General features: G+C 54.5%; 1 protein-coding gene across 1 annotated transcript; it reads left to right on the top strand.

Moving 5' to 3' along the window:
- Positions 1 to 3,382: 3,382 nt before the first annotated feature.
- LOC113912168 (voltage-dependent N-type calcium channel subunit alpha-1B-like) lies at positions 3,383 to 27,326 on the top strand. The gene is made up of 11 exons (XM_035728825.1): positions 3,383 to 3,450; positions 4,750 to 4,987; positions 5,270 to 5,434; positions 5,755 to 5,865; positions 6,283 to 6,366; positions 15,896 to 16,012; positions 16,413 to 16,478; positions 17,853 to 17,944; positions 20,173 to 20,317; positions 26,317 to 26,425; positions 27,286 to 27,326. The coding sequence occupies exons 1-11, from the start codon at positions 3,383 to 3,385 to the stop codon at positions 27,324 to 27,326; spliced, it is 1,236 nt and encodes a 411-aa protein (XP_035584718.1).
- Positions 27,327 to 27,978: the final 652 nt, after the last annotated feature.

Raw genomic sequence — 27,978 nt, 5'->3', positions numbered from 1 at the left:
GGCGGGCTTGGGATGGGCGGTTTGTCTTGGAGGTGGGGGTCAGGTTGAGTGTCAGGCTCAGGGTTTGCCGCCAGGGGGCGAAGAAAGTGTAGTTTTGCTGGGATGGGCATTCAGAGTTCTCCTGCTTTGAATGCTTTCCGGAGATCCCAGTGGTGTGGTTTCCTTCCGGGTGGCAGCCTGAGGCCCTTGATACTGCTCGTGTGTCCCGAATCCTTTGTGCTTTGGAGCCAGGCCCTGGAGACAGACCGCTCAGAAGCCAACCTAGGGTGAGCCTTAGGGCTGAGGGGCATGACAGGCCTGATGTGTCGGCGCTGCGATGAGCTTCCCTGGGTCTGAGTTGAGGCCGTGGGTCGGGGGGAGTGTGAGGCTCAGGGATTGTGGCATGGGCACGTTGAACTTGGGTTTTGTTGGGATGGACCAGCACAGATCTCCTGTTCTGAATGCTTACTGGAGTTCCCAATGGCACGTTTTCTGTGTTAGTGGCAGGCTGAGTCCTCTGGTAATGGTCAGGTGTCCCAAATCCCTAGGGCTTTGGAGTCAAGCCCCTGGGGACAGACCCTCAGAGGCCTCTAGGGTGATGCTAGGGCCTAGGGGCACGGCAGGGCTGACATGTAAGCACTGGAACCTGCTCTGGGGGGTTTGTCTTGAGGCCGTGGGTCAGGTTGCGTCAGGCTCAGGGTGGGCCGCCAGAGGGCGCCAAATTTGTGCGTTGGTTGGGATGGGCATTCAGAGTTGTGTTCTGAACGCTCTCCGGAGTTGCAAGTAGTGTGTTTGAATTCTTTTTGGCAAGCTGAGTCCTCTGGTGTTGCTCAGTTATTGCCATCCCTGGGGCTTTGGAGCCAGGCTTCTGGATCCAGAAACTTAGAAGCCAACCTAGGGATAGTCTTAGGGCCTAGGGTCATTGGAGCACTGATGTGGCCAGGCTGGGGCAAGCTTTGGGGGGCGGGGGATCTGAGAGGGGGGCGTGGGTCAGGGTGAATGTCAGTCTCAGGGTTTGTGGGCAGGGGACTGTTGAATGTGGCATTTCGCTGGGTTGTGCACCCAGAGTTCTCCTACTTGGAAAGCTTTGCCCCAAGTTCCCAATGGTGTGGTTTCCTCCTGGGAGACAGGCTGAATCCTCTGGTATTGCTCAGGTGCCCCTGATCCCTGTGGCTTTAGAGCCAGGCCTCTGGGGTCAGAGACCTCAGAAGCCTGCGAGGGATAGGGTTAGGACTTAGGGGCACGGCAGGCCCCAAGTGCCAGCACTGTGGCCTCCTTCCCCCGGGGTTTGTCTTGAGGGCGTGGGTTAGGTTGAGAGTCAGGCTCAGAGTTTGCCGCTAGAGGGAGCAAAATTTGTGCCTTCCTTGGGATGAGCATTCAGAGTTCTCCTGCTCTGAATGCTTTCCCGAGTACCAAATGGCGCATTTTCCTTCTGGGTGGCAGCCTGAGTCGCTCGATATTGCTCCGGTGTCCCGAATCTGTGGGGCTTTGGAGCCAGGTTCTGGGGACTGACCCCTCACAAGCCAACCGAGGGTGAGTCTTAGCACATAGGGGCATGGGAGACCTGACCTGCCAGCGCTGCATCGAGGTTCCCGGGGGTTAGGGTTGAAGGCGTGGGTCAGCGTGAGTGTCTTGCGTCAGCGTGAGTGTCTTGCTCTTTTCGGCTGGGGGACCGCTGAAAGGGTGGGTGCGCTGGGATGGGCATGCCGCATTCTCCTGCTGTGAATCCTTTCCGGAGTTCCAAACGGGGGGGTTACTCACTGGGTGGCAAGCTGAGTCCTGTGGTCTTGCTCTGGAGCGAGCTCTAGGGAACAAAGCACTCAGGAGCCAATCTAGGCTTGGGGTTAGGGACTAGGGGCCACGGCATGCAGGGTTCTCCTCCCAGTGCTTTCGGAAGTGCCAAATGGCGCATTTTGTTTGTGGTGCCAGGCTGAGTCCTCTGGTATTGCTCAGGTGGCCCAAATCCCTGGGGCATGGAGCCAGGGTCCTAGGGAGAGAGCTCTCCGAAGCCAAGTGAGGGTTAGGGTTAGGGCCCAGGTGCACGGCACTCCTGGTCTGCGGGTATGTGGCGAGCTTGGGATGGGCGTTTTTTCTTGAGGGCGGGGGTCAGGTTGAGTGTCAGGCTCATGGTTTGCCGCCAGGGGGCGCAGAAAGTGTAGATTTGGGGGGATGGGCATTCAAGTTCTCCTTCTCTGAATGCTTTCCAGATTTCCCGGTGGTGCGGTTTCCTTCCAGGTGGCAGCCTGAGTCCCTTGATACTGCTGTGGTGTCCCGAATCCTTGGGGCTTTGAAGCCAGGCCCTGGCCAGCTTTGGGTTAGGCTTAGGGCTTAGGAGCATGACAGGCCTGATGTGCTGGCGCTGTGATGACCTTCCCAGGGTCAGAGTTGAGGCTGTGGGTTAGGTTGAGTGTCAGGCTCAGGGTTGGCTGCCAGAGGGCGCCAAATTTGTGAATTGGCTGCGATGGTCATTCAGAGTTGTATTCTGAAAGCTCTCTGGAGTTGCAAGTAGTGTTTTTGAATACTTTTTGGCAAGCCGAGTCCTCTGGTGTTGCTCAGTTATTGCCATCCCTGGGGCTTTGGAGCCAGGCTTCTGGGGACAGAAGCTAAGAAACCAACCTAGGGATAGGCTTACGGCCTAGGGTCGTTTCAGCCCTCATCTGCCCACGCTGGGGCAAGCTTTGGGGGGTGGGGGATCTGAGTGGGGGGCGTGGGTCAGGGTGAGAGTGAAGCTCAGGGTTTGCGGGCAGGGGGCTGTTGAAAGTGGCATTTCACTGGGATGGGCACGCAGAGTTCTACTCAGAAACCTTTGCCGCAGGTTCCCAATGGTGCGGTTTGCTTCTGGGAGACAGGCTGAATCCTCTGGTATTACTCAGGTGCCCCTGATCCCTGTGGCTTTAGAGCCAGGCCTCTGGGGTCAGAGCCCTCAGAAGCCCGCGAGGGATAGGGTTAGGGCCTAGGGGCACGGCAGGCCCGATGCACCAGCACTGTGGCCTGCTTCCCCGGGGTTTGTCTTGAGGGCCTGGGTGAGGTTGAATGTCAGGCTCAGGGTTTGCCGCTAGAGGGCGCAAAATTTGTGCATTCCTTGGGATGGGCATTCAGAGTCCTCCTGCTCTGATTGCTTTCAGGAGAGCAAATGGTGCGTTTACTTTCTGGGTGCCAGCCTGAGTCCCTCGATACTGCTCGTGTGTCCCGAATCTTTGGGGCTCTGTAGCCAGGTTCTGGGGACTGACCCCTCAGAAGCCAACCTAGGCTGAGTGTTAGGACATAGGGACACGGGAGGCCTGATGTGCCAGCGCTGCGTTCAGGTTCCCGGCGGTGGGGGTCAAGGGCGTGGGTCAGCGTGAGTGTCTTGCTCTTCTTTTCAGCCAGGGGACCGCTGAAAGTGTGGGTTCGCTGGATGGGCATGCCGCGTTCTCCTGCTGTGAATCCTTTCCAGAGTTCCAAATGGCGGGCTTTCTTTCTGGGTGGAAGGTGAGTCCTCTGGTATTGCTCTGGAGCGAGCCCCTAGGAACAAAGCACTCAAGAGCCAATCTAGGGTTGGGGTTAGGGCCTAGGGGTTAGAGCGTAGTGGTTAAGGCAGAGGGGTTATGGTGTAGGGCCTAGGGTTAAGGTTAGGGTTAGGGCCTAGGGTAGGGCCAGGGTTAGGGTTAGGGCCTAGGGTTAGGGCGTAGGGTTAGGGGTTAGGGGTAAGGGTACGGGTTAGGGTATGGGTTAGGGTACAGGTACGGGTTAGGGTATGGGTTAAGGTTAGAGTATGGGTTAGGGGTTAGGGGTAGGGGTTAGGGTTAGGGTACAGGTTAGGGTATGGGTTAGGGTTAGGGTACGGGTTAGGGTTAGGGCATGGGTTAGGGTACGGGTTAGGGTTAGGGTACGGGTTAGGGTATGGGTTAGGGTTAGGGTACGGGTTAGGGTTAGGGCACGGGTTAGGGTACGGGTTAGGGTTAGGGTATGGTTTAGGGTACGGGTGCTCTGGGTTCTGCTGACACTGTTCAGAGTGTCCACAGGAGAAGGGTGGCCCATGTGAGTGCTCACTGGCTCATTGTAGCAGATCACGCTAAAGCAGAGGGGCAGCTTGGGCAGGGAGTCTCAAACTCTGCCTCCGTTTGTGTTCTAGTCTTCCAGCAAATACACCATAGGCTCTTGCACCCACCAGGTAAGACATGGCTCTGCCTTCTAGGAGTGGGCAACCTGGAAAGTGGACGAGATTAAGACAAAGTACACAGCATAGTGATCTCCTGAAAATCGTTGTTGAGTGGCTGAAGGCCAGAGGGAGGATGGGTCTATTTGGTGTCTCCTTGTGCTACCCTTCTGGCCTCAGTTAAGGGTAGACAGAGGGATGTATGTATTCAGTGCCACACTGGATGACTGGGGACTTCCTTTGGGGCTGGGAGGACCACTGCTCAGAAGGTAGGATCAGTGCTGCGCTAGGAGCCCAGGGCTTTCTAAAGGCAGGTGAAGCTGGGTATGAACTGGTGAGCTGGGCATGAGCAGGTGTGAGCCAGGAGTAAGCAGGGCAGGGCAGAACTCCTGGGCCTCCACCTGTCCTGGGGTTAGGACCTCCGGTCCCTGGAGACCTCCCCTTGATGGCCCTCCAACAGCCCTGAGAACAAGCCCTATAGGGAAGGTAGTCTACCTCAGGAGACTGCGGTCCTGGGGAGCGGCCTGGGGCCCGCAGTGTTGAGCATCCCCTTCCTCTTACCATCTCTGGGCTCAGATATGCAAGCCTCACCTGTGATACAGGTCTTGACTTTCCCATGGCTCTTTCCTCAGGGTTCCCCCGACACTTGGGGTTTGCCTTTGGTGCAGGGTCCTGAAACACTCTGTGGCCGCCACCTATGAGGAGCAGGGCCCAAGCCCTGGGTACCGCATGGAGCTGTCCATCTTCTATGTGGTCTACTTCATGGTCTTCCCCTTCTTCTTCGTCAACATCTTTGTGGCCTTGATCATCATCACCTTCCAGGAGCAGGGGGACAAGGTGATGTCTGAATGCAGCCTGGAGAAGAAGGAGGTGGGTGGCTCCCTCTTCTGCCCCATGTGCATGTGTGCATTGGATGCTCTGCTGGGCTCCCCTGATGGGCAGCATAGGTGGAACCACTGGACTTCCCTTCTGCATGGGACTCGCTCATCACCGCATAGCTGTTGGCCAGCACAGGGGCAGGGAGAGACCGAGTGTGGCTGGTTAGGTCTGCCTGCGAGGATGGAAGAGACAGGTGTGGGGTGCAGTGGGTGCTGCAGTGTGGGGTTCCCCCCAACCCCACCATGTTCTCAGTGCTCCTTTGTCCCCTGGCAGAGGGCTTGCATGGACTTCGCCATCAGAACCAAGCCCCTGACGCGGTACATGCCCCAGGACAAGCAGTCATTCCAGTACAAGACATGGACATTTGTGGTCTCGCCTCCCTTCGAGTACTTCATCATGGCCATGATCGCCCTCAACACAGTGGTGCTAATGATGAAGGTATGTTGGCCCAGCACGGGGGACAGTGGGTGCCAGCTGAGGTGAGAGAGAGAGAGAGAGAGAGAGAGAGAGAGAGAGAGAGAGCGCCATAGTTGCAGCTGATCACGTCCTGGTCAGCATGGGATGCCTACAGAAGCCCAGTGCCCTGGGTTCTCTGTGGCCTGAGATGGTGAGAGTGTCCTGGGAGGAAACGGGGAGAGCAGGGATGGGTATCCCTACCCTGGGCAGGCGTGCAGTTCTTTCTGCTCTGGCAGGAGGTCAAGGCTGGGGTGTCTTGGGGCAGCCGAACCTGTAGCCAATGGCACTTATTCCCCGTGCAGTTCTATGACGCACCATATGAATATGAGCTAATGTTGAAATGCCTGAACATTGTGTTCACATCCATGTTCTCCATGGAATGCGTGCTGAAGATCATCGCTTTTGGGGTGCTGGTAGGTGCCTTGGCTCCCTCTTGGCCTTTTGGTGGTCTGCATTCTGGCTCCCTCTCTGTAGGGGGGATCTTCAGGGACTTGTAGCTGAGAGCTGGGAATTCCCCAAGCCCCCAGAGCAAATGTGACATTGCGGGGGCTCCTGAGGAAGGGGCTGCTCCAATACCCTGAGCTGCCCGAGCTCTGCCCCGAGCCCAGTTCCTGGAGACAGGCGGGGCCAGCCTCCTCCTCTTTGGACACACAGCTCTCAGTTCTGCACCTGCCCAGACCCACAGGTGTTTGCTTACTCAGCTGTGGTGTCCCCCCTGGGTGGCCCATCTGTCCCTTTGCTCCTTTCTTGATTAGGGGTACTTCCTGCAACTCCTTGCCTGGCAGAACCCTTACCAGCCTCTAGCAGTAACTGCTCTTTTTTGTCTCCAGAACTATTTCAGAGATGCCCGGAATGTCTTTGACTTTGTCACTGTGTTGGGAAGTATTACTGATATTTTAGTAACAGAGATTGTGGTAAGTAGTGTTTCCTGTCCTTCCTGCAGGGCCCCAGAATGGTTTCCTTCTAGGCAGTGCTCCTCAGTGCGCCTCCAGGTCCTGAGTGTTAGCCCCTTCTCTCTTGCCAGAGTTCCCCAGGAGCCCCTGGAAAGAAGGAGGCTCCTCTCCAGAGGTGCAGTTGGGGATTGGGTATTGTCTTGGGAAATGCTTTCTCTTGATAAGAAAGTGGTTTCCAAAAGGTCTTCTAGGCTGGTGGTCTGAGAGTCACCTGGGAGCTTCGTTGTAACTGACCAGGAAGACAAGAATCTTTTAAATCTGTGTGTGTCTGACAAATCTAACAACTTGGCACCAAAGTACATGAACTAAAACCAACAAGAATTTCGAATATTTTAGAATATTAGGTTTGTTTTACGTGTGTGTGTATGTAAATAAAATGAGATACTCATTCATATCAAACATACACAGATTATATGTAAAAACTGACCAAGTGCTAAAATATGAAATTGTCTCAACAAATTTCAAGGAATCTGAATCATAAAGCAGTGTTCTTTGAGTACAATGCACTATGTCAGAATTAAATGGCAAAAAATCTCATCTCAGTCCTAAATGACTTCTCTAGGAGCAGACACTTAAGGTGGGGTTCTTGTACAAGTCATTTCTTAGGAAGCACTCCCGGGCAAGACCATGAGAGGGAAGTTTGGGGAAATGGACAGCTAAGAGAAGGGGGATCAGAAATGGATCTGGAGCCAAGTGCCAGGGTGCATCTGGGTCATCCCCGACGGGAGCTTGGAGACAGGGTGGTCACCCCTCAGAGCTGCAGAGCTCATGCCTCTGTACGGATTAGTCCACCACTAAGGGCTGCACCTGGGGGCTGCAGTTGTCAGATACCTCCAGCCCTTCTGAGTGCACCCCACGTACAGGCAAAGCAGGCTCTGGCACCACTGGGGAGGAAGGAATATCAGACTCCTTGGTAACAGCACCGCACTGGAGTGCACGAGTGTCTGCTGTTACCCTGGCCCCACTCAGCTCTGCCCACGTCTCACACTGGGTTCACTTCCCTCCTTCTTCAGGATGATGCTGGTCACGATGTGTGGGAGAAGAGGGTTGGTGACCAGCTAGAGCTAGTCTGGGTTAAGTTGATGTTCATTAACTTATTCTTCCTAACCCCTTTTGGGGTCCCCTGACTGGTGGCCAGCCTTCTGCCGCTCTAGTTGCTGGGCGGGATGAGGCAGCCCACACTGTCACCCTATGAAGCCCAAGTCCCTGCTTGTCACACCCTTGTGTGGTTCTGGCTGCCGTAGTAGTCCAGTCGTAATTAAGACTGGTCACAGAGCACTAGAAAGGCCCTAGTGAACCCCCTGACTTCCAGATAGACTTCTTCCTACCCTATGTAATGGTAGCTCTGCCCTTCTCCATTCCCAGCATCCAGTACCCTGGCCAGCCTGGACACTCTGCTCTGCCTGCTGATCTCACGGCATGAGGAGCACAAGTGACAGGGGCCCACCATGACTTTGGTGGTCCACAGTGGAAGCCTTCCCTACCCCTTGAGCCAGGACCTCTAGATTTGCCAAACCTAAACTTATGGAGATGATGAGAACAAAGTCTGACCTGGGTTGCTGGAGGGTAGGGAGAGGGGCCACCCCTACTTCCACCCCTTGCTTTCTGGATCTGTGCGACAGTTGGACACCCAGTACCATCTCTTGTTTGTCAGTTCATCCTGAAGGACAATATCCCAACCCTGTGAGGTACGTCACCAAGCCAGCATTTAATCTGTGTCTTTAAGAGGCTTTTTCAGTGTTTTATGAGGTTTCCACCTCCTGAATGATGTTGAATATTATATGCCTGTGGATCCCGAGTCACCTGTTCCTTTTGTACCTGCTTCTGCTTGCTCAGTTTAGAGTCGATGTTATGTGGAATCCAATATAGGTAAATCCCTGGTACTGGTGTGGGCCAGGGTATTCCATGGGCAAAGACAAACCCACACCCAGAGTATGAGTGATCCCAGTAGAGACACATCACTGCCATTTCCAGGTGAAAGGATTCTCATGGAAGCAAATTACCACCAAGTGGCTGGCTGACAGCCTAAAGCATGGTGCATTGTAGAGGCCTCGTTGACTTCTCATAGTGGGCTGGGTGTTTAGTAGTGGTCATGGCTGGATCAGCCCAGCCATGGGCTCAGGCACGGCCTTCATCTCAGCCATCATGGTCACTCCATTCATGGATCTACTATGTGAACACTGGGGCTGGTGAGAATAGAGGCTGGCTGTCATCTGTTGGGTAAACCATCTCAAGGCCTGGTTTTTAGTGCCCCTACAGCTGTGGATGCTCTGTGGTGGACACTGATGTGTAATACAAGGACCTGCATGTCGCCTCCATTCCCTAGGCCCATCTGGATGCCTTTCCCCAACCTTTGTTCCCTCCGGAGCCCTGGCCAAGCTTTAGCTCTTGCCTAAGGTCCTGTCATCCATACCACAGGATTGGATTGGTGATGGAGAACTTCTTTCTCCATCCGCGCCATGGCTGCTCAGGTTCACCAGCTAGAACTCTGCCTCACCACTGTCTTCCAGCTCGTCTCTGTGTGGGGTTCTAGTGACACCAACGTATTGAGCCAGCCGCTTCATGTAACAGGCTTGAGTTTTTCCTCCTGGCTTTAGTGATCATCCCATGATATGCTGGGGTAGGAGTGAGTTAAGGAAGACAGGTGCAGCAAAGGTGCAAGGCCTGGGGCACTGGGCCACCTGCCATGAGACTGTGCCCTCTATTTTGAGTGAGGTAGGAAGAGGAGTGACGTGATCTGGCTTTTCAGACCAAACCTCTGGCTGAGAATAGAGTGCAGGGCACAGGCAGAAGCAGCTAGGCAAGTTAGGGCTTAGTTGGGTTATCCCAGAAACAGACCCCAAGACAGGAGTTCAATGCAAGTCATTGATTTGGGAGGTGATCCCTGGAATACTAGGGGAACAAGGAAGTGGGCCAGGGAGGGGGGCAGCCAGTACATGGTCCTATGAAGCCAGGTACCGCTATGGGTCCTCACTGGGAGCCCTGAGCCCCCATTATCCCAGCAAGGGGCGGGGTGACGGGGGTATTTTTCAGCAAGTGCTGTTAGCTACTACTTGAAGGCTGCTGGGGAGAGGGGGCCAGAGAATGTTAATTCTCATGTCCTGGCCTGGGAAAATTCTCAGGAAAAAAAGATGTGGATGCTGACAATTGAGTATTGGGCCTGTGAGGATGGGAGTGCCACCGAATGCCACAGCAGGGAGCCCGGCAGAGGGTCTAAGGTGAGAGACCGTCATTCTGGATGTAGTTTCCAGTAGAGCTGCAGATGGACCACATGTCTCTCTGAAAGTTGAGCAAGAATGGCATCAAAGTCTGAGCACTTGGGAACGTGGATTATCATTAATTGAAATGGGAAAGACTGTGGGTGGAACAGGTTTGTTGTGGACTGTTTGTACATGTGGACTGGATGCAGTTTGTACATGTTAGATTTGAGTTGCCTGTTGGCCTCCCTGAAGGAATCATCCAACAGGCCGTTGGACAGATGGGCCTGGAGTTTGGAGAAGAGATTCATGCCAGTGTCATAGGATTGGGAACCATGAGCATATGAGATGATATCAGATCCATGAGACTGAATGAGATCAATAAAGGAGAGAAAAGAATGAGCTACTGAGTTCTATGATGCACCAACATTTAGTGACAAAGGCGTGGCCGGAGGGCAGAGAGGTTTTCCAAACCATTAGCAAAGGTTAGTGTGCAGAATGTGCAAGGCTCTTCTGTGAATCATTAAGAAAAACAAAAGCAACCGAATGGAAAAATGAACTGAAGGCATAATTGGGCATTTTACTAAAAGAATAAGAAACAGAAATGACCAATTAGCATAGGAAAAGCTGCTCACCCTTATTTGTAATTAAATGTAAAGTGAAATGACACTGAGATGCCATTTCACACTCTCCGGTTTGTCAAACGTCAAACAGGAGTTCCAGGCATGGCAATGGTTAGCGAGTGGGACAGCCAGAACCTCCACGCTACTGCTGGGGGTGTTCGTTGGACAACCTTTTCGGAAGAGTGTGGCAGTCCCTGGAAAGCTGGACATATGCATGCCTGCAGCGACTTAGACACATAAGCCAGAGGGTGTCTGGGCAGGTGACCTGGAGACACTTTCACACAGAGGGTCGTGGCTACCTTGTTCACAGTAGCAGCGGAACGCACTGATTGTTAGGGGACGTGAACGTAGTGAAGTGCCACATGCACTGGAGGGTGGTGGTCTCCACATCAAGAGGGATGCTTTTCAGAAGCAGAGTTTGCTTGCCGTCAGCACAAGTTTGCCCAAGTCCGCGAAGGCTGCATACGGTAGCATCCCATTGAAAAGGCTAAGAAAAGTCAAGTATAATGCATTTTAAGAGTTTGTCGTAAGACAGTAAAGAAAAGCAATTATTAACAAGAATTAAGGGTAGCTACTACATCTGGGGAGGAGAAAGGGAGACAGGACAGGCTTCAAAAGTAATGGTAACATTCTGTTTTCTTTAAGCTGGGTGATGAATATATGGACATTTTATGATTTTTCTTTGAAAATGTGCATCCGTACACATATTTATACATATTCTTTTGTGTATGTGGTATGTTTTATGGTTTTAAAAAATTAGTAATCCAAATAATGCGGGGAAAGTTCTGAGCTGCCATTTTCACACAAAAACCAAGGATGTTCTGTCACACCAACCATTGGCATTGTGGCATTGCCCAAGTGCTTCTCATCCAGAAATAGTTCGTACCAGTGTGGTTTCTGGAAGGAGCAAGCTGGCTGCTGATCCTTACAGGCCTCGTCCTTGGACACAGGCATCTTTGTTCCCTTGGTAAAGGGATCCAGACATTGTGCTCCTGTCTGCAAGGGCACAGCTCTGGGGGTTTCCTCATGTGTGTGCCTCCTCGCCCAAGAGGGCAGACTGATGAGCAGGCATCAAGGGTGGGGGTGGCCAGACATGCAGAGAGCACGACGCCCAGCTGTCTTGCAGGGAAACCTCCACCTCCAGAGAGGCCCGCACACAAGGCAGAGACCTTCTGTGGCGCAGGTGGCTGGAGCAGCCCAGTGTCTGTCCCTCAGCTGTTGGACACGCAGGGCCAAGGGGGCTTGTGGTTGTATCAGACCTTGCCTCAAATAAGCCCTCCATGGCCGCTGCCATCGGCCCCCGATGCCTAGCAGGGCCGGTGGGAGGGCTGAGGAGCCACTTGGCTTGGAAGCTCTGCTGTGCCCTGGCCGCTGGTGCTCTCGGAGCTCAGTCCTTCACCCAGTCCTGCCGAGAGGGGAAAAGATGAAAGGAAGTCGTCATGTGGATTAGTGGTGTCTTTATTTTTGTTCATTTGTAGTCACTTCAGATGTTACTTTGTGATGTACTTTTTTTTCCTTAGGCAAAAAGATGAGTGTCAGTTCCCACCACCAACTTAATCAAAATAGAGTAATAGTCTTAACGAGGGTCACGTAGAGACAGCATTCCCAAGCAAGCATAAAACTGACATTGATTTCTTTGCCTGGAAATAAAAAAATAAGTATGAGTCATCTTTGGATTTGCATTACAAACAGGAATGCAAATGAATGCCACCCTGTCTGCATAACCTACAGATTTCAAAAATATGTTTTGATTTAATGCATTTTAAGCCAAATAGGCAAAGTTTACTAAAATCCTCAAATTTTCCAGTGAGGTATTCAAAGTTTGAGTTTTTGCTTGTGTTGATGACTCATTTTCTCTTTTGTTTTCTGTTTTTGTTCTTGATTTACCTTAAGCTACATGCTGACTCACGCCATCCAACCAACAGACAACGCGAAAACCATGTCTCCGTCTGTATGTTGCGCACCTGCTGCTCAAACATCCCAATTTGTAAATAATATGCAAATATCCATCCATGAAAACGTCACATATAGGAAACGGTTGGTTTCATGACTTTCAACAGTTCTTAAAACTCCTTGCTTTGCTTGCTCTCCTCCTGTTCTTCCTTCCATTTCCTGTGGCCCCTCACCACTGCCTTCCTGAGGGGTGTGGTCAGAGTCTGGCAGTACACCCATCCCCTCTGGCCTCTTCTTCTTGGCTCCTGGGGTCCAGCAGGGGCTTCTGAAGGCCCTCCCAGGAGCCACTGGATTCAGGAGCGGGCCTTGGGTCTAGAGAGGGGGTGTAGGGTCTTCTGAGTGAAGCTGCTAAGTGCCCAGTGTTTCTTGTCGGGATCGGGCTCAGAATTGGGGAGATTTGTGTAGGACATGAGTTTGGACCTGATCCTACAGAGTCCATGGTTTCTCTTGCACCATCTCCCTTCTGCTCCCTTCCCCACCATACCAACATACAAGGCTGGTTCTCCTTGGTGGCCTCTGATGATGTCTCCTGTAACATTCCACCTGGACATGCCCTTGCATAGGGAACCCTCTCTGGGTCTCAGGGCTGGAGGGGATTGGAGATTTTGTCTTCATGATTCAAAAAGGGGTGGTGTAAGGCCTGATGGAGTGGGAAGAGTGTCTGCCCCCAGAGACAGTGAAGCTCAGGGCTCTTGCGCCCAGGCATCATTGATCCACTTGTGCACCCTTGCTCAGTGAGCTCGTGTGGAGTGCAGGTAGCATGAACTGGGGATTCCTTCCAGGCCTTCAGGGATGTTTGCAAGGAGAGCAAAGATTCCAGGAGCAGATTAAACTGAAGCTGTGACTGGAAATTCACATAAAGTAGCAAATATTTGAGATTCCTGTTACAAAACGAACATTAATGATAAAGTGTTTCACAAGTGGAGCAGAAGATCTTGAGTTGTGAGAAAATGCCATTTGACCCTGCAGAAATTTTTGACTCAGGCCTTTTCGTGGCCATTTCCCGTCCACTTGGGAAGAGCACCCCCCACCCCCGTGCCCTTCCTCATCCTCCAGAGCACACATCAATCATCACCTGACATGCGCATGTTGGGGTATACAGAGCTTTGCTTTTCTTCATCATTGTCCCATGAGAACAAAGCTGATTAGGAGAGCAGTTTGTTGCAGCATAGACTGTGGCCCCCAGCAGATGTGCACAGGTCACTTTGCTTGACCCTGACTGGAAACAGTGATGTACTTCGATGCAGGAGATGCTGATCCGGGTCTGAGGCCTGTTGATCCCCTTTGTGGGGGCCATGTTTCACAATGCCCGGCGTACCTTTAAATCCCTTAAATCTCAGACTCCTCACTGTCTGGGCACAATGTCCTAATGTCTCCATCTTGTGGATGAGGAAGCAAGGGGCTCAAAGGAGCCAGGGACCAGTGTACCCTCAAGGTGAATCAGCTACCACATTGAGAGGTGTGATGATGCATCTTTGGGGTGCTCTAGACCTTTCCTGATGCAGAGGCAGATGGCAATAAGGAAGGGCCTGGCTTTGAAGTAGTAGGGGAAGTAGTAGGTGCTCTCTGGTGTGACAGAAACCACGGACTCTGGGAGGATGGGACAAGCTATGTCCATCTCCAAGGGGTTGGCCGAGGCCAGAGGCGACTATGCATAGCCATGGGAGGCTGCCGTGTGCTTGCTGCCCCCTGCTCTCCTGCATGCGCTCGCATGGCGTTGCCTGGCAGCTCCTGCCCTGGGCACAGCCACGGAGTGCTCTGCCCGCCACGCCGTGCTCGGAGTATCTGTGGCTGCTGTCGCCATCTGTCCTCATGGCTCTCTAGGGCTGGCTGTCTGTTGCCACCCCCACCCCTCTCCCGAATGCCCACTGGAGCCCCAAGAAAAGACATCTGGGAGGAGGGTTGAGAACTTGAGTCTCAATAAAACGTAGCAGGTGACTTGTTGAGCTTTGCGTTCATGCACTATGTGGATGGACAGTGCCTTCCCCTGCCTTGTCTTCCGTCCCTTCTTTCTCACCCAGAGCCTCGATTTTCCCCAATATCTCCAGGAAATCTTCTCGTCTGTGCCAGTGGCCTGAGAAGAGCGCTTTGGGCTGGGCAAATGATAACTGTGTTATCACAGTCTTGGCCCCTCCAGACCCAAGTGAGCAGGTGCTTTAGAGGCCGGGCCCTTGGAAGCTCCCTCCCGTTCCTCTGCTTTATTGTCTTGTACAAAGGATTTCCCAGCACTGTAGACAAAGTCTCCCTTCCATCTCTGTGCCCATCCTCCCGAGGTGACTGGCTCATTTGAGAACCTGGGGCCCACAGGGCAGGGGTGGATGTCTCTTGGCCATCCTGTACCACTGAGATTCTCTTTCCCCAGCACAAGCAGGTGAGGGAGCTCTAGGCAAACTGTGTGCCCTCCAGGGTCACACCTCAAGGGCTACTCCTGCCTTCTTGCTGCTCTGGACCACAGTCAGCACCTCCTTGTGACTACCAGACCTCCCACCCCATGGCTCCGACATCTAGCCCTCCAGCAGAGACAGTCTAGTCTCCAGCCACCCGGGTGGGAACTGAAGAGGCAGACAAGGGCTGGGTTGGGGCCACTGTCCTTAGAAGTAAGAGTGAGACCTGCCTCTCCACCAAAGGCCTCAGCCCAGCCTAGAGCAGATGGGCAGCCCTGGAGGGAGGGCGGCCAGCTCTCCCAAGGCTCCCCATGCCTCATGCACGTGCTCTCCTACTGCTGCTCTCATTCAACACGTCGTGTTCTTTTCTCTTCATCTGACCACTGAATCTGGTGATACAATGTGTCTAGGCCTGAGCTGCTTGCATATGTTAAAACACCAAAGTGGCAGGAAGCTGCTGTCAGGCTGCGTGCGGGCACCTGGTCTCCAAGCAGACAGAGGGTGGGAGACTGCCCAGGCCCCAAGCACCCCCACGTCATGGACACCATCCAGAGCCATGCTCCCTGAAAGGGATATGCCAATAACTCAAGGCGCCCCTGGGCCAGGGTGGAAGCCTCCCTCCCAGGTAATCTGTGGAGTCCAGAGTTTATTGCTTCTTTTTGTGCTTGATTTTGAACCTCTTGGATGAGGGAGCAGTGCTAGATACCCTGGGAACTCTGGAGTTGAGACCATTTGCGGATTTCATAAGTGGCTTCCGTGGTGTGGGCCGCAGGATCATCAACACTTACCTTTCCTATGGTGACTTGTCTGCAGGCACCAGGAGCAGCCCCAGAAGAGATGTTTGCCCCTCTGCCAGGTCCCAGGCAGCAGGGGCTTTGCTAGCCGTATGGAGAAGCGAAGGGCCCTTCAGAGGCTCTAGGTGAAGAAGCAGCCCTGCCCGGCACTTGGACGGCTTGGCTGTGTCTTGCAAGAGGCTGTCAGTGTTAGAGGCCCATCCACAGTTGGTCTCCTGGCTCCACCTGGCAGCAAGGAGCTGCTTCTGAGAATTTTTCTCTCTCTCCCTCCCTGTTGGGTGCAGGGGAGCCTAAAGCGGAGGGGTTTCTTTGATTTGCTGCATGAGAAGTGATTTGCAATGACAAGCTTTACTTTTGGAAGGTTTTCTGGTGGCCGATTGCTGCTTATACCGTAGAGCAGTGACGTTTTGTTTGATCTCTCTTTGTATCCACTTTTCTTCAGGACCATAGCACGCCAGGGAGAGGTAGATGGGGAGCAGCACCTGCAGTTGCAGGAGGCTGGTCTCCGCAGGTTAGAGAACAGCCTCTCTTCCCTACAGAACAATTTCATCAACCTCAGCTTTCTCCGCCTCTTCCGTGCTGCCTGGCTCATCAAGCTGCTGCGCCGAGGCTACACCATCCGCATCCTGCTGTGGACCTTCGTCCAGTCCTTCAAGGTGAAGCCCAGGCACGGCCCTCGTGCCCTGACCCTCCCCTGTGTGATGCACAGTGCTGTGGCCACCACCTCCTCCTCGCCACCAGAGCAGCCCCTCCTCGTGGAGGCTCCTTGTTGGCACCCGTTATCCTATTGTAGTTTACAAAGACATTTTAAGTGATCCAGAGAGCATCTTGGTAATGCTCACTGACTCTGAGGTGGGTTCTATGACTGATTATAGACGAAGGAACTGAGGCGGTCTCTTGGTGGAGGGGCTTCATGGTCAGTGGGGGTGGATTTGTGGTCGCTGGGGTCTGGGTGGCCCCAATGACCCGGCCACCGTCCACTCTGCAGACGAGACCCAAGCAAGGTAGCTGGGCAGCCCTCCCTGGAGCTGCCCTGTCCTCTGTATGTCTCCACAGGCCCTGCCCTACGTGTGTCTGCTCGTTGCCATGCTGTTCTTCATCTGCGCCATCATCGGCATGCAAGTGGGTGCGCCTGATGGGACAGGGAGCAGAAGGGGCCCCTGTGCCCTGGGGCAGAAGGGCACTGATCATGGTCATCAAATGGTATCAATGACAGATTGGCACTTGGGGAACATTTCTATGTTTGAAGCACTTTATGAACTTAATTCTCAGAAAGGCTGTTCTACCGATAAGGACACGGAGGCTGGGCACCGCAGGTTTGGGCCTGTCACCCAGAGTCCACTAGTGAGGTGTAGCTCCACCATCTGTGGGAAAATGCTCTGCTGTGCTCCTGAGTGGAGCCCCATTGGGCTGTTAGGGTGTTGATGAGCATGTTTGATTGGGTGCCGGGACCCCATGGTGGTGGAGATTTTGAGCACATCTGCCTGGTGCTGAGTGGCCTGCAAAGCACCAGCTGGTCATTCTGTTAGTCCAGAGAGTTGACCTGATCCTTTACAGGAAGTTATATATTACAGAAGAAAAAAGTCAACAGGATCACAGCAGATCACTGTACTGTCAAGTTCAGCTTGGATAAGTTAGATTGCCTTTATTTTGCCAAAGAACCTTTTGTCAGCTACTTAGAAAAACATTTAAAAGAAAAGCAGTGTTCCAGTTTTAAATCTTTGGCATCTGGCCACTTTTCAACAGTAGGATGGGAGATGGATCCAAATGTTAAATTATAGTGGGAGAAGCCTTTGTCTTAAAGGTTAGCTGAAAACTGATTTTTAAACTCTACTTCAGGGATTGAAAACGTTCCCTTCCTTTAAAATTTGCTGAGATCTGATGCTATTTAAATATATATATATATATATATATATATATATATTTGTGCCTGCTTTGGTTTGGGAATTTATAAGACCAGAAGGGTCACTGATCTTTGTTTTTGGTGAATATGTGATAGTTCATAAATTTTTCAGCCAGATTCCAGATTTTAAGCCAAGTACAGTTACTGACTTGTTTGCATTCCTAACCCTAAAAATAAATCAATTAAAATGGATAAAAAGCCCATTGTGATATTTGCACAGAAATTTAGAAAGAAACTTTCAAGTTGACCTCATAGCTATTACCAATAAAATTACTGCTTCGGAGTCATTGATGACGGGGTGAAATTTCAAATGCTTCCTGTCTTATATATAGCGCAGCCCATGTAAACTTAGCTCCAGGTGGCATTTTTACTTGGCATGCGGACTTGCAGGTGTAGAGATGCGGAGCTGGGGGGGGCGGGGCAGTGACGTGTTTGGCTGGAAGTGCTGGCCTCTCCAGCCCCTGCCGCAGTGGTGGTGGCTAAGGGCAGCGTCCTGTGCCCTGTGGGTCCTCACGTGCACACATCCTCTTCTGCCTGGCCACAGCTCCTGAGGACCCAACAGGACCAGCCTGCAGCCTTCTTTCTCATTTCAGGTTTTTGGAAATATTGCCCTGGATGATGACACCAGCATCAACCGGCACAACAACTTCAGGACGTTTTTGCAAGCCTTGATGCTGTTGTTCAGGTGTGTTGTTTGGGGAGTCAGCGCAGGCTCAGAGGCTCCTCTGTTCAGGAGGGACAGGGCGTGTGCCGACCCAGAGGGCCACCCCCTCCGACCCCAGCTAGTGCTGGCTTCCCTCAGTGGGCCTTCCCAGCTTCTTCTCCCCTCTTCCTCCTTCCTTCCCTAAGGGTTCCTGGACCTCGGGACAGATGGAAGGGAAGTCCATGAGGGAGGTCAACCTGAGAGCCCCAGGTGAGGCTGGCCTTGACCACCTCAGCTCAGATCCCTGGGGGTGGCCAGAAGGCCTCTGGTGAAGCTGCAGCCAAGGGTCTGGGAGGACAGAAGGTGTCCAGCAGGGCCTTTTTCAGTGTGCTGGCCATAGGCTTTGCATCTGCTCACCTTGTTGACTGCAGGATCTGTGGGATCAGGGCCGGGGGCGGGGGCAGGGCAGGGGGACACAGAGTGTGCTACTCAGGGACCCAAGGAACTCAACTGGCCAGAGTGAGTGCCTCCACCTGCCCCATGTCTCACAGGACTGCAATCCCCTAGGCTCCAGGCTCCAAGGCAGTCAGAGTAGCTTGTTTCTGGCTCAGGTGCCTCCCTGTGTGCTCAACAGGGCTGCATGTCAGCTTTTGTTCCGAGACGTGACACACTCTCTGTGGCCCATCCTGCTTTGGGGGCTGTGGGGAGGGGGTGAATGTGTCTCACCGCCTCCAGGGTCCCCTTCATTAAGGCAAGCCCACCACATGACCCTAGGAGGGAAGAAAGGAGCTCTTCGTAGGGACTTGTGGAGGAACGATGCTGACATAAAACCCTGCCTGGGGCTCCTTCTTGAGGTGCCCACACGCGTGTTTGTTCATGCAGATGCACCAGGATGCTGTAAGGCCTGTGCTGGGAGATGCCCAGCACGGTTAATCCCAGGCAGATGCATTCCAGGGCCCGTGGAGGTTCTTATTTTTCTGGAGGGAGATCAGACCGATCTGCTTAGCTAAGCTGCCTGGAGAGAGTTGTCTGACTCTTGTTTTTTTAATCAGATGGACAAGTATCCTTAGGCCTACACCTTCTCCAAATGACATCATTTCTCTGGACTTTAGCTATCACGTTCATTTCATCTCTTCATTTATTAATGTCCTGCCTTGTGCTACAAGAGTTGAGGCAGGCCTATGAAACCAGCCTTAGTTTTAAGTCTTTGTTCTCAAAGATCTCTTTTCCTCCCTGGTCTCTGTATCACGTATGAGCACCAGTATCAGTCAGGCCTGCTATTGGACAGCTGCCCTGCAGGAAAAGCCCCCTACTCCTAGCCATTGTTAATGGGAAGTGGGCTCCACTTGTGCCGAGAGCTGACCATGCAGGCACACCCAGTGTCGGGGGGAGGCAGGCCTCTGGTCTGCCTGCAAGTCTAGTGCACATCTGGCCCTCATGCTGGCCGCACACCCAGGGACAAAAGTCCATGAAGAAAGCTCCTCCAGGGTGGCTACTCAGGCTGGTGGGGCCGTTCTTGGTGTGTTTAGGAAACAGCAGAAGCTGGTGTGGCTGGAATGGACTGAGCAGAGACCACGGGGAAAGAGCAGGCTGCGAGTTTCACAGAGCTGTGGGCAGTTGTGTGAATGTTGGCTTTTGCAGTAAGTGAGGGGTCATTGAGAGGAAAAGTGACCTGATCTCACCTGTGTGTAGTGGACCCACTTGGTTGTTGGGTGGGACAGAGCAGGAAGATCCGTGAGGAAGCTATTGCGGCAGCTCAGGGGAGGTGGTTGTTGCTTAGCCCAGGGTGCTGAGAAGTGGTAAGAGTCTAGCTGGTTTTTGAAGGTAGATGAGCTGATGAAGCTGGTGAGAAGGAATGGAGGCAGGGATGCCTGCAGTATATTTGGCCTAAGAAACGGAATGGTGCCCCCATTTCTTGAATCAGGGAAGGCTGGGATGGCACATGCTGGGTGAGGGAGGCCAGGAAGGGCTGTGTTGGCTTTGAGGTGCCAGAGGTCCATGAAGGGGCGCTCACCACAGTGCTGACTTTTGGTGCAGTGTCTTGTTGTCAGTAACTAGTTCTTTCCGAGTTAATGATCAGTTTGAAAACCTAATGCCAGAGGATTCTTTTTAAGAAGCAGGCATCTCTTACCTAGACCTTACATATGAGTGGGTTCTCTGTGGGAGGGAGCCCAGGGAGGGTATGCACTTGAGCCAGCTCTTCTGAGATTTCTTCTCAGGCTGGCCTGGGCCTTCCTTTGTGGGTCTCATGGCTCTGCCCTTCTTCTCAGGGGTGCCACTGGGGAGGCCTGGCATGAGATCATGCCGTCTTGTCTCAACAACCAGGCCTGTGATGAGCACACCAATGCCAGTGAGTGTGGGAGTGACTTTGCCTACTTCTACTTCGTCTCCTTCATCTTCCTTTGCTCCTTTCCGGTAAGTCCTGGTCACTGTGCCCATGTGTCCACCTGTCTCAATCCATCCCAGGCCCCCCCTACGTCTCTCACTGATCCCTGATACTGATTCATGTCACATTACAAGCGGATTCTGTGTTGATGGTCCTGTTTCCCCAGAGACGATGACCTCTAAAGGACCCACTCTGTAATGAGCTCCTGTGGGCCTTGCCTTTCCTTCTCAGAAAGGGTTTTAAGTTTCCACGGGACAACTGTCCTTTAGTCTTTAGCCTCTGCCATGGTGATGAGTTACAAAGAAGCAGCACTCCAGCTGGTGTGCCTGGGGCAGATGAGCCTCAGGAAACGGGTTGTTGGGGTGGTAAGTGGACTAGGTCCAAGTCAGCAGACACCTCTGGGAAACTTTGAGCAGGGGCATGACACAATCTGGTTGATACTTTAAAACCTTGCTCTGGCCTCTGGTCAGGAGAGGCTGAAGAGTGGTCAGGAGGTGGCTGGAGGTGACAGTGCCTAGAGAAGGGTGGGGATGAAGGGGGTTGAGCTGCACTTTAAAGACAGAGCCAACATGACTGATGAGTAAGCACACGCATGAGAGAAAAAGAGAAAGAAAGCCGCACCTGCCGTTTGCTGGGGTGCTGGAGAAACAGGCGCTCGTTCACGGAATTCGATGGTGGAAGAGAGAAGATGAGCCAGAGAACAGGCTGTGAATTGGGTTGGGTGATTATTGGGGCTGGGGGCTTCACCATGCTTCTAGACCCTTCGTCATGATCCTTTAGGTCCAGTGAGGTAGCAAGCACCTTGGGTGAGGCCAAAGTGGGGCTTCCTCTTTCTTCCCTCTTTTCCAGAAGTAATTTGGAGCTGACTGGATAGGAAAGAGAAACGTCAGTGTTGGACAGGGTGCCCACCCTGGGACTAGGGGGTCCTTAGCCAGGCCAGCAGACTCCAGGAGATGCAGGAGGTAGAGACGGTCAGGAGAGCCAGGCGTGGGGTCTCCGGAACTCAGGGAGCGAGAGCAGGGGCTGCCAGAGAGGGTGGGCGAACAAGACCCGGGGGGAGGCGGACCAGTGGTTCCAGTGTGTGCACAGTGGGGACTTGAGACAGGGGCCAGCACTGGTTCTGTATGGTGTGCCTCCTGCCCGCGTCAGGCTCTGGAAATGGTCTTGGGATTGCCCTGCCTCCCAGGGCTTTCTGAGCCCCAGGATTCCCTGCAGGGAGCTGCCTGTCCAGCGGCCCGGCTCCTCTTCCTGTCGCAGGCTGGGTGGGCGGGCGGGACGGGCTCATCGTGCCTTGGTTGCCATAACCTGTGACATTTCCTTTCCACTTGCCGGGTTCATTGTAAGGATATGTACAGTTTGTTGCGTTGTATTGCGCCACCCGTCGGCTTAGGGAAGAACTGCCCTCGTAGGTTGGCCTACAAGGTTTGCAACTCAGAGCCTCCATGGGACATACTCTTCCCTGCCCGAAATGCAAACACAGCGCACACTCCCTGCCTGGTTTGGGAATGAGGACACCTCACCTCTCTTTCCTCCTGCCCTGCCCCGCCCCGCACTCCAACCTCCTGGACGCTCTGGTGCCCCATCTGATCTCCCGACCCCTCCCGCTGGCTGGGGAGAGGCAGCCTTCTGAGGCGGTGCACACGAAGCTTGCTGGCTGGGCCTGGAGGGCAGGGGTCGGCTGCTGGGTGGGAGCTGGGGGCCAGGCCCTGCCTGTGCCCGAGGAAGCAGCTGTCTTTCCCGGCTTTGCCTCCAGGCTCTGCAGGGTGGGCTAATGGTCAGACAGCCTGGAGGCCAAGGGCCCCAGAGGAGGAGCGCATGGGCACAAGCAGGCCAGGAGGAGCGGCCCCTCCCAGTCTGAAGAGCCTGACAACCGAGGGTCTTCTGGTCCCCAAGGGAGGCGAGGACAGAGGCAGTGGAGGCCCAAAGACGGGCCCTCCTGCTTCACCTCTGGATCGATCCACTCAGCCAAGGCTGGGAACCCTGAGAGGAGGGCCAGGCCCTGGGGCAGCTGTGCCTGCCAGGAAAAAGCTGTTGCCTTTCTCTCCTGGGTGGCCTGAACCCGACCTCGTCTCTGGGACCCCAAGCAGGTCCCATAGGCAGGTGTCCCCAGGGGTGGAGGTGAGGCTGCAGGCCTGGTGGCCTGTCTACCTCGGAAGACACAGTCATCGGCCCCCAGACACCTCCCTGGATCCGCAGCCTTGTCCCGTGTGTTGGGGCCAGCCCTGCCCCTGGTGTGGACAGGAGGGTGCAAGAGTGGCTCCAAGCCACACCCCACCCCAGCTGCCCACCACGCCCCTGCCCCCTCCACCCCCCCCCCATCTCCCATTTCTGGCCCAGCCCTGACTCCCCGCAGCAGCCCCGCCCTGGGCGGCCTCCAGCGTCTCTGGGCTTGGAGCAGGACTCACCGGTCAAGTTTGTCTCTAGAGCCTCGGGGCTCCCCCAGCTCTAGTTTTCTGGCTTGTTGTAGAGTTTTCTCCACTTCTTTAGCCTCTAGGCTAACTTGGAAGCAAATTGAGCGTGACGGAAAGCTATGTTTCTGCCGTGGTTCTCGGGCCGGCCTCATCAGTCACGTAATTCTGTCTGCCGGCTCTCCCGGCATGGTGAAGCAGCTCTTCTGATTTGGCATTATCTGTGGTTTCTAAAAGTGTAAAATCAGAAGTTGACAACCCAAAGCCGCCCCGATGCAGCCCTTCCTCATCCCTCCATGTTCATTAGCTCAGATGTCACCCCTGCCCGCTGCCCTGCGTGGGGCTGGAGTGTGGAGGTGAGGCTGGGAGGGGCAAGGAGGGGTTCGGGTCAAGCAGAGAAGTCCCTCATTTTATGTATTTTGACTTTTGGCGTGTAATCGGACGCTGGTTAACGGGATCTGTTTTCTTGTCTGCTTCCTCCCCCCGGCCCCCTCCCGCCGCACCCCTTCCTGTGGACCCCACCCTGCCTCTGCCTCCCTGGGCCGGGTCTCCAGTGGGCACATCAGTTACAATGACATGTTTGAGATGCTGAAACACATGTCCCCACCCCTGGGGCTGGGGGAGAAATGCCGTGCCCGAGTTGCATACAAGGTAGACCCCGACCCTGCACCCCGAGGCTGGCTGTGCTGGGGCTGGTCTCCCGTCTCCTCTCGGGGCTTGTCCGTCTGTCTGTCTGCCGCTCTGCTGTCTCACTGTTTCTTCCTTTTCTCTGCTCCAACCATGTCCTCTACCTTCCCAGACAGAGGGACACAGATACCATGATGGTGTCTGCACCTGCCCCTTGTGCCCGCAGGTGTGCCCCCTTGAGAGCCCCTGAGAGGCTCAGGAAGACGGAGCCAGAGCCCTCCACCTGCCTTTTTTCCTTTCCTTCTCTTTCCCGGAAATTAGGGGACAGGCCACCTTTCAGACAGAAGCTGTTTTTGTTCCAGGCTCAGGACCGCACTCAGCTTCTCTGTCCCATAAGCACCTGATGAGGGTGGAGGTATCCAGCCCTTTGGGTCTGAGCCTGGGGTAATAGGGGCCTGCAGGGCCTCTGGCACTTCTGAGGAACCCCCACTCAGCTCCGCACATGCAGAACTTCCCCAGGTCTGGGCTGCTGTCAGCCTGGGGAGGCAGCATCCCCAGGGCTTTGTAAGTTCCACAGCGGGAAGGAGGCGCTGTGGCATTAAGAAGGAAAGGATGCCAGGGAGAGGCGTTCTGCTGTCATTCCTGGGGCTTCAGAGACTGCTGCAGGGTAAGGACAGGTAGTCCCACGCCCCCTCCCTCCATCGCTGAGGAGCCCAGGAGGCTGAGCGGCAAGGAGGTGGTAAACTGAAGGACATCTCCAGGCCTCCCTCCTTGGGGGGCGGGCAGGTCACATGGCCCAGCCCCAAGCCTGCTCCCACCTGCCCCATGTGCCCTTTGGTGTGTAGGCACCTCCCATCCCTCCAGCACCACCCCCCACCCGTCGCCCCACACCGAGAGCCCTGCTGCAGCTCCCATTGCTCCCAGAAAACAGAGCCAGCCCGAGTCGTGCGGCTCCACCAGCATGTGTCTGGAGCCTCTCTGCCACCGCCCTCTCTCTGAGCGAGCTGCCCAGCAGAGCTTTCCTCTCTCTGGTTCTGTCCGTGCTGTCTGTCTCTCTGCTCTCAATCTGGGCCTCCCTCTGTCACCTGGCTCAGCACAGCCTTTGGAAGCTAAGTGGCTCCTTCAGGCCATCGGCAGATGCCTCTGCTGTCCTCCTCAGCCCTCCCCTGCCTGGCATGCATGTTGCGCCTGCCTGAGGCCTGCATGCAAGACTGTAGCTTTGTTCCCAAGGAGGAGAGTTCTGTCCACACTGATACCTGGGGCCAGGCTGGGCATGCAGGGCTCTGATGGGCTAGCCTTTAGGGCCCCTCCCCAGCTGTGCTGGCCAGTTCCAAGGTTCTGGTCTTGAATAGACCAGGGGAGGCTTCAGGGTGGGTAGGAATGGATGGGCTTGGGGAGCTGGGGAGGGTCCAGGAGATGCTCAGGGTGCTATGACCAGGAGGTCCTAGGCCCAGGGCAGAGATGCCTGTCTGTTTACCCTGGCCTTGTCCTTCTGCCACTTCCAGAGATCCCTGCCCTTCTAGGGCCTGGACAGGCAGAGGAGAGCCTCTGGTGAAGGTGCCCTGGACAGAGCTCTCTTCTTTTGGAAATCACCTGCTTGCTCCCCCTTCAGGCTGGGACCCGACTCCCTGACTTCCCTAGAGAGGAATCCCTCTGCCTCTCCTCCTGCCATCAGTGCTGGTCTACAGGGATCCTGGTGTGCATCACAAAGGTGATGTGTGAGGTCCTGGGACCACGATTCGATGTGCCAGGTGGGGCTTTGCCAGCATTCAGGGGGGCAGAGTCTGGGCTCGTGCCTCTAGCCACCCGGTCTCTACTAGGCCGAGGATTGGATTTAGGGCCCAGAGACTGGGGGCAGGGCTGGGGGCCCCCCCTAGAGGGGAAGAGAGGCTGCTCTGTCATGGGATGTGGGCTTGGCAGAGGACAGGCACAACCCGGGGAGTGGCCCTGTGCCCCCTTCTCTAGCTCTGTCTTATGGTAGACGACACGAGAGCGGTGAGAGAAGACAGGTGGGTCACGGTGCCCCTAGGGCTCTACCTGGTCAGCTAGGTGACCTCCCAGGCTGAGACCATGCCAGGCACACCAAGGGTACTTTTCTTCCTGGACACCACCTAAGTTCTCAGAGCCTCAGGCTCTGGGCAGCTGCTGGCTATACCCGGAGGTCTGTGGTACAGACACACATCTGTCTCCCGCTCTTCTGTCCTTGAAAAATGAGGAGAGAAAAGGGGCTGTTCACCTGATGCGGAAACAGGGAGCAAAGCAGCAGGGCACTGCTCCCAGTCTGGTCCGAAGTACTTTTACTCCTGTGCAATGGCCCTGAGCCTCTCCCTACCAGCCTCCACGCTGGCCCTGTGCAGTACCATCTGTTCTGGGTCCTTCTGACTGGAAGGTGCTGGTTGCCTCTTCCAGGCCCCCTGGCTGGGTGGTGAGAGGCAGAAGCCTTCCTGGGGTGAAGGGATGCCTCACTGGGAGTGGGAGCTCAGAGCTGTGCTCTTGGCTAACCCGCCCCTTGTCCAGTGCTCCAGGCTGCCGGTGGAGGAGATGACGTTGGGCAGAGCTGTAAGGACAGGGGTCTTCCCTCCTGTCTGTGGGCCATCCCAGGGTGCCTCGCCTCTGTTCTGCAGCCCAGATCCCTCCCTCTTCAGCCCAGGCCCCACGCCCCTTATTCCAGCCTTGGGCAGGGGTCCTTCTGGCTAAGCATGTGCCTGTTCTTTCAGAGGGATCCAGGCTTCTGGCTTGGTGCTATGCTACAGTCTTTACCTGGACTTCTATTTTTCCGCAGCTAGGAGAAGGAGGGACTGCTCCAATGGGGGGGTGGTCCAAGGGTGAGTGTGAATGCTGGCAAAACTCCCAGCCACCCAACTTTGCCTGGGCGCCTGCAGAAGCCACCCCCAGGAGGTGAAGCCCAGCCTCTAGGGGCCTCCAGCACCTTGTAGTCCTGTGGTGGAGGGACCCTGGTAGGCCTGGCCCTGACCTGCTCCCCTTGTCTGTAGCTCCTGGTTCGCATGAACATGCCCATCTCCAATGAGGACATGACCGTCCACTTCACGTCCACGCTGATGGCCCTCATTCGGACTGCACTGGAGATCGAGCTGGCTCCAGGTGAGCAAGGCAGCATCTGGGGAGGGCACCAAGCCAGGACCGGGCGGTCCTCAGTCCAGAGCCACCCCCAGTTGGGTGTGCAGGGAAGGGGGGTGAGGAGGCTTGTCTGGAGACGACCAAGGACAGCTGCTCATGGCGCCTCTGTTGGGCACTGACCTCATCCCCTGATAACCGCCCTGCCTTTGAGCCTTGTAATGATCCCATTTTCATGTGCGGGAGCTGAGGTGCAGGTTAAATGACCTGTCCAGGTTACCCAGAGCATGTGACGGCAGAACATAGGTTCACATGAGGTAGCACCCTTCCAGGGTGCAGCGTCTGTGTGCCTTCTGTCCGCTCCCCGTAGTGACCCCGGGCCCTGTCCGGTCCTCTCCTGAGCTGACTGATAGGACTGCATAGCCTGTGCCAAATCTAGGAGAGAATAAACCTCCAGTGTATCCTTTCCACCTTCACCCTCCTGTGAAAATTAGAAAAATTAGAGCCACCAGAGGGGATCTGCACTGTCTCTGCCCCCACACCACCCTCCTGGCTGCACTCGAGCCCTTGAGCTCAGCCATTTCGTTTGTAGCGGATGAGTCAAGGCCAGTCCCGTACCCTGCCCCCCTTGCCCTCTAGGTCCCGTTCTCATCATCTACCCACAGATGTCATGCCAGAAATTCTGCACCCTGCTTCTTGCCTGTCAGTTTTTCCTCCCTATTGGATTCTTTGTATCAACATATAAACAAGCTATGATCTCTCCCATCTTTAAAAGGTTTTCTGCTCCCTCCATTGGCTTCCCTGTGTTTATTCTTCCCCTCCTCGCGACCAACTCCTCGAGAGACTGGTCTGTATTGTCTGTCTGGTCTCTCTTGTTCGGTCTGCAGGTGGGTTTCCACTGCAATGCTGCTGGAGCCGCTCTTGCTGAGCTGTTCGGCGACCTCCGTGTGCTCGGTCCTCATTTTACCTAATCCACAGCTCAGCCTTTCCTCCGTGGCCGCGCCCGCCCGCGGCTCGGCCCTTCCTCCGTGGCCGCGCCCGCCCGCGGCTCGGCCCTTCCTCCGTGGCCGCGCCCGCCCGCGGCTCGGCCCTTCCTCCGTGGTCCTGTAGTTCTTCTTGAATCCCTTTGATGTTTCCTGTTCTGTTTTCTCATGTCTCCCACCCTCTGAATGTCACTGTGCCCCTCAGACTGTTCCCTTTGCCACGTTTGTCATTCCACCTATTTTCATGGCTCTAAATACTGGGAATTCCAACTTTGTGTTTTTAGTGCAGGCCTCCTCCTGAACTCCAGACCTGCATTCTGCATTCTCATGTGAATTTTTACTGTCTCCACTGGGAGGCCCAGGAAGCATTCCAAATTCACTTGCCCAAACTTGATCGCCACGTGTTCCCCATGATCTTTCCCGTCTCCATCAGTGGAAACTCTGTTCTTCCAGTTAGTCACTCAAGACAAAAACCTCGGGAGTCATTCTTACCTCCTCTTTCTTTCTTTCTTTTTTTTTAAATCCTTTTCCCAGTTTTGATCCATATATGATCTCCTGTCATATCTCTTGACTCCACCTTCGTAATATACCAGAATA

Source organism: Zalophus californianus, chromosome 8 (assembly GCF_009762305.2).
Source record: "Zalophus californianus isolate mZalCal1 chromosome 8, mZalCal1.pri.v2, whole genome shotgun sequence".
NCBI lineage: Eukaryota > Metazoa > Chordata > Mammalia > Carnivora > Otariidae > Zalophus > Zalophus californianus.
Note: the sequence above shows the minus strand (reverse complement) of the source record. Positions and strands in the feature narration are given on the sequence as shown.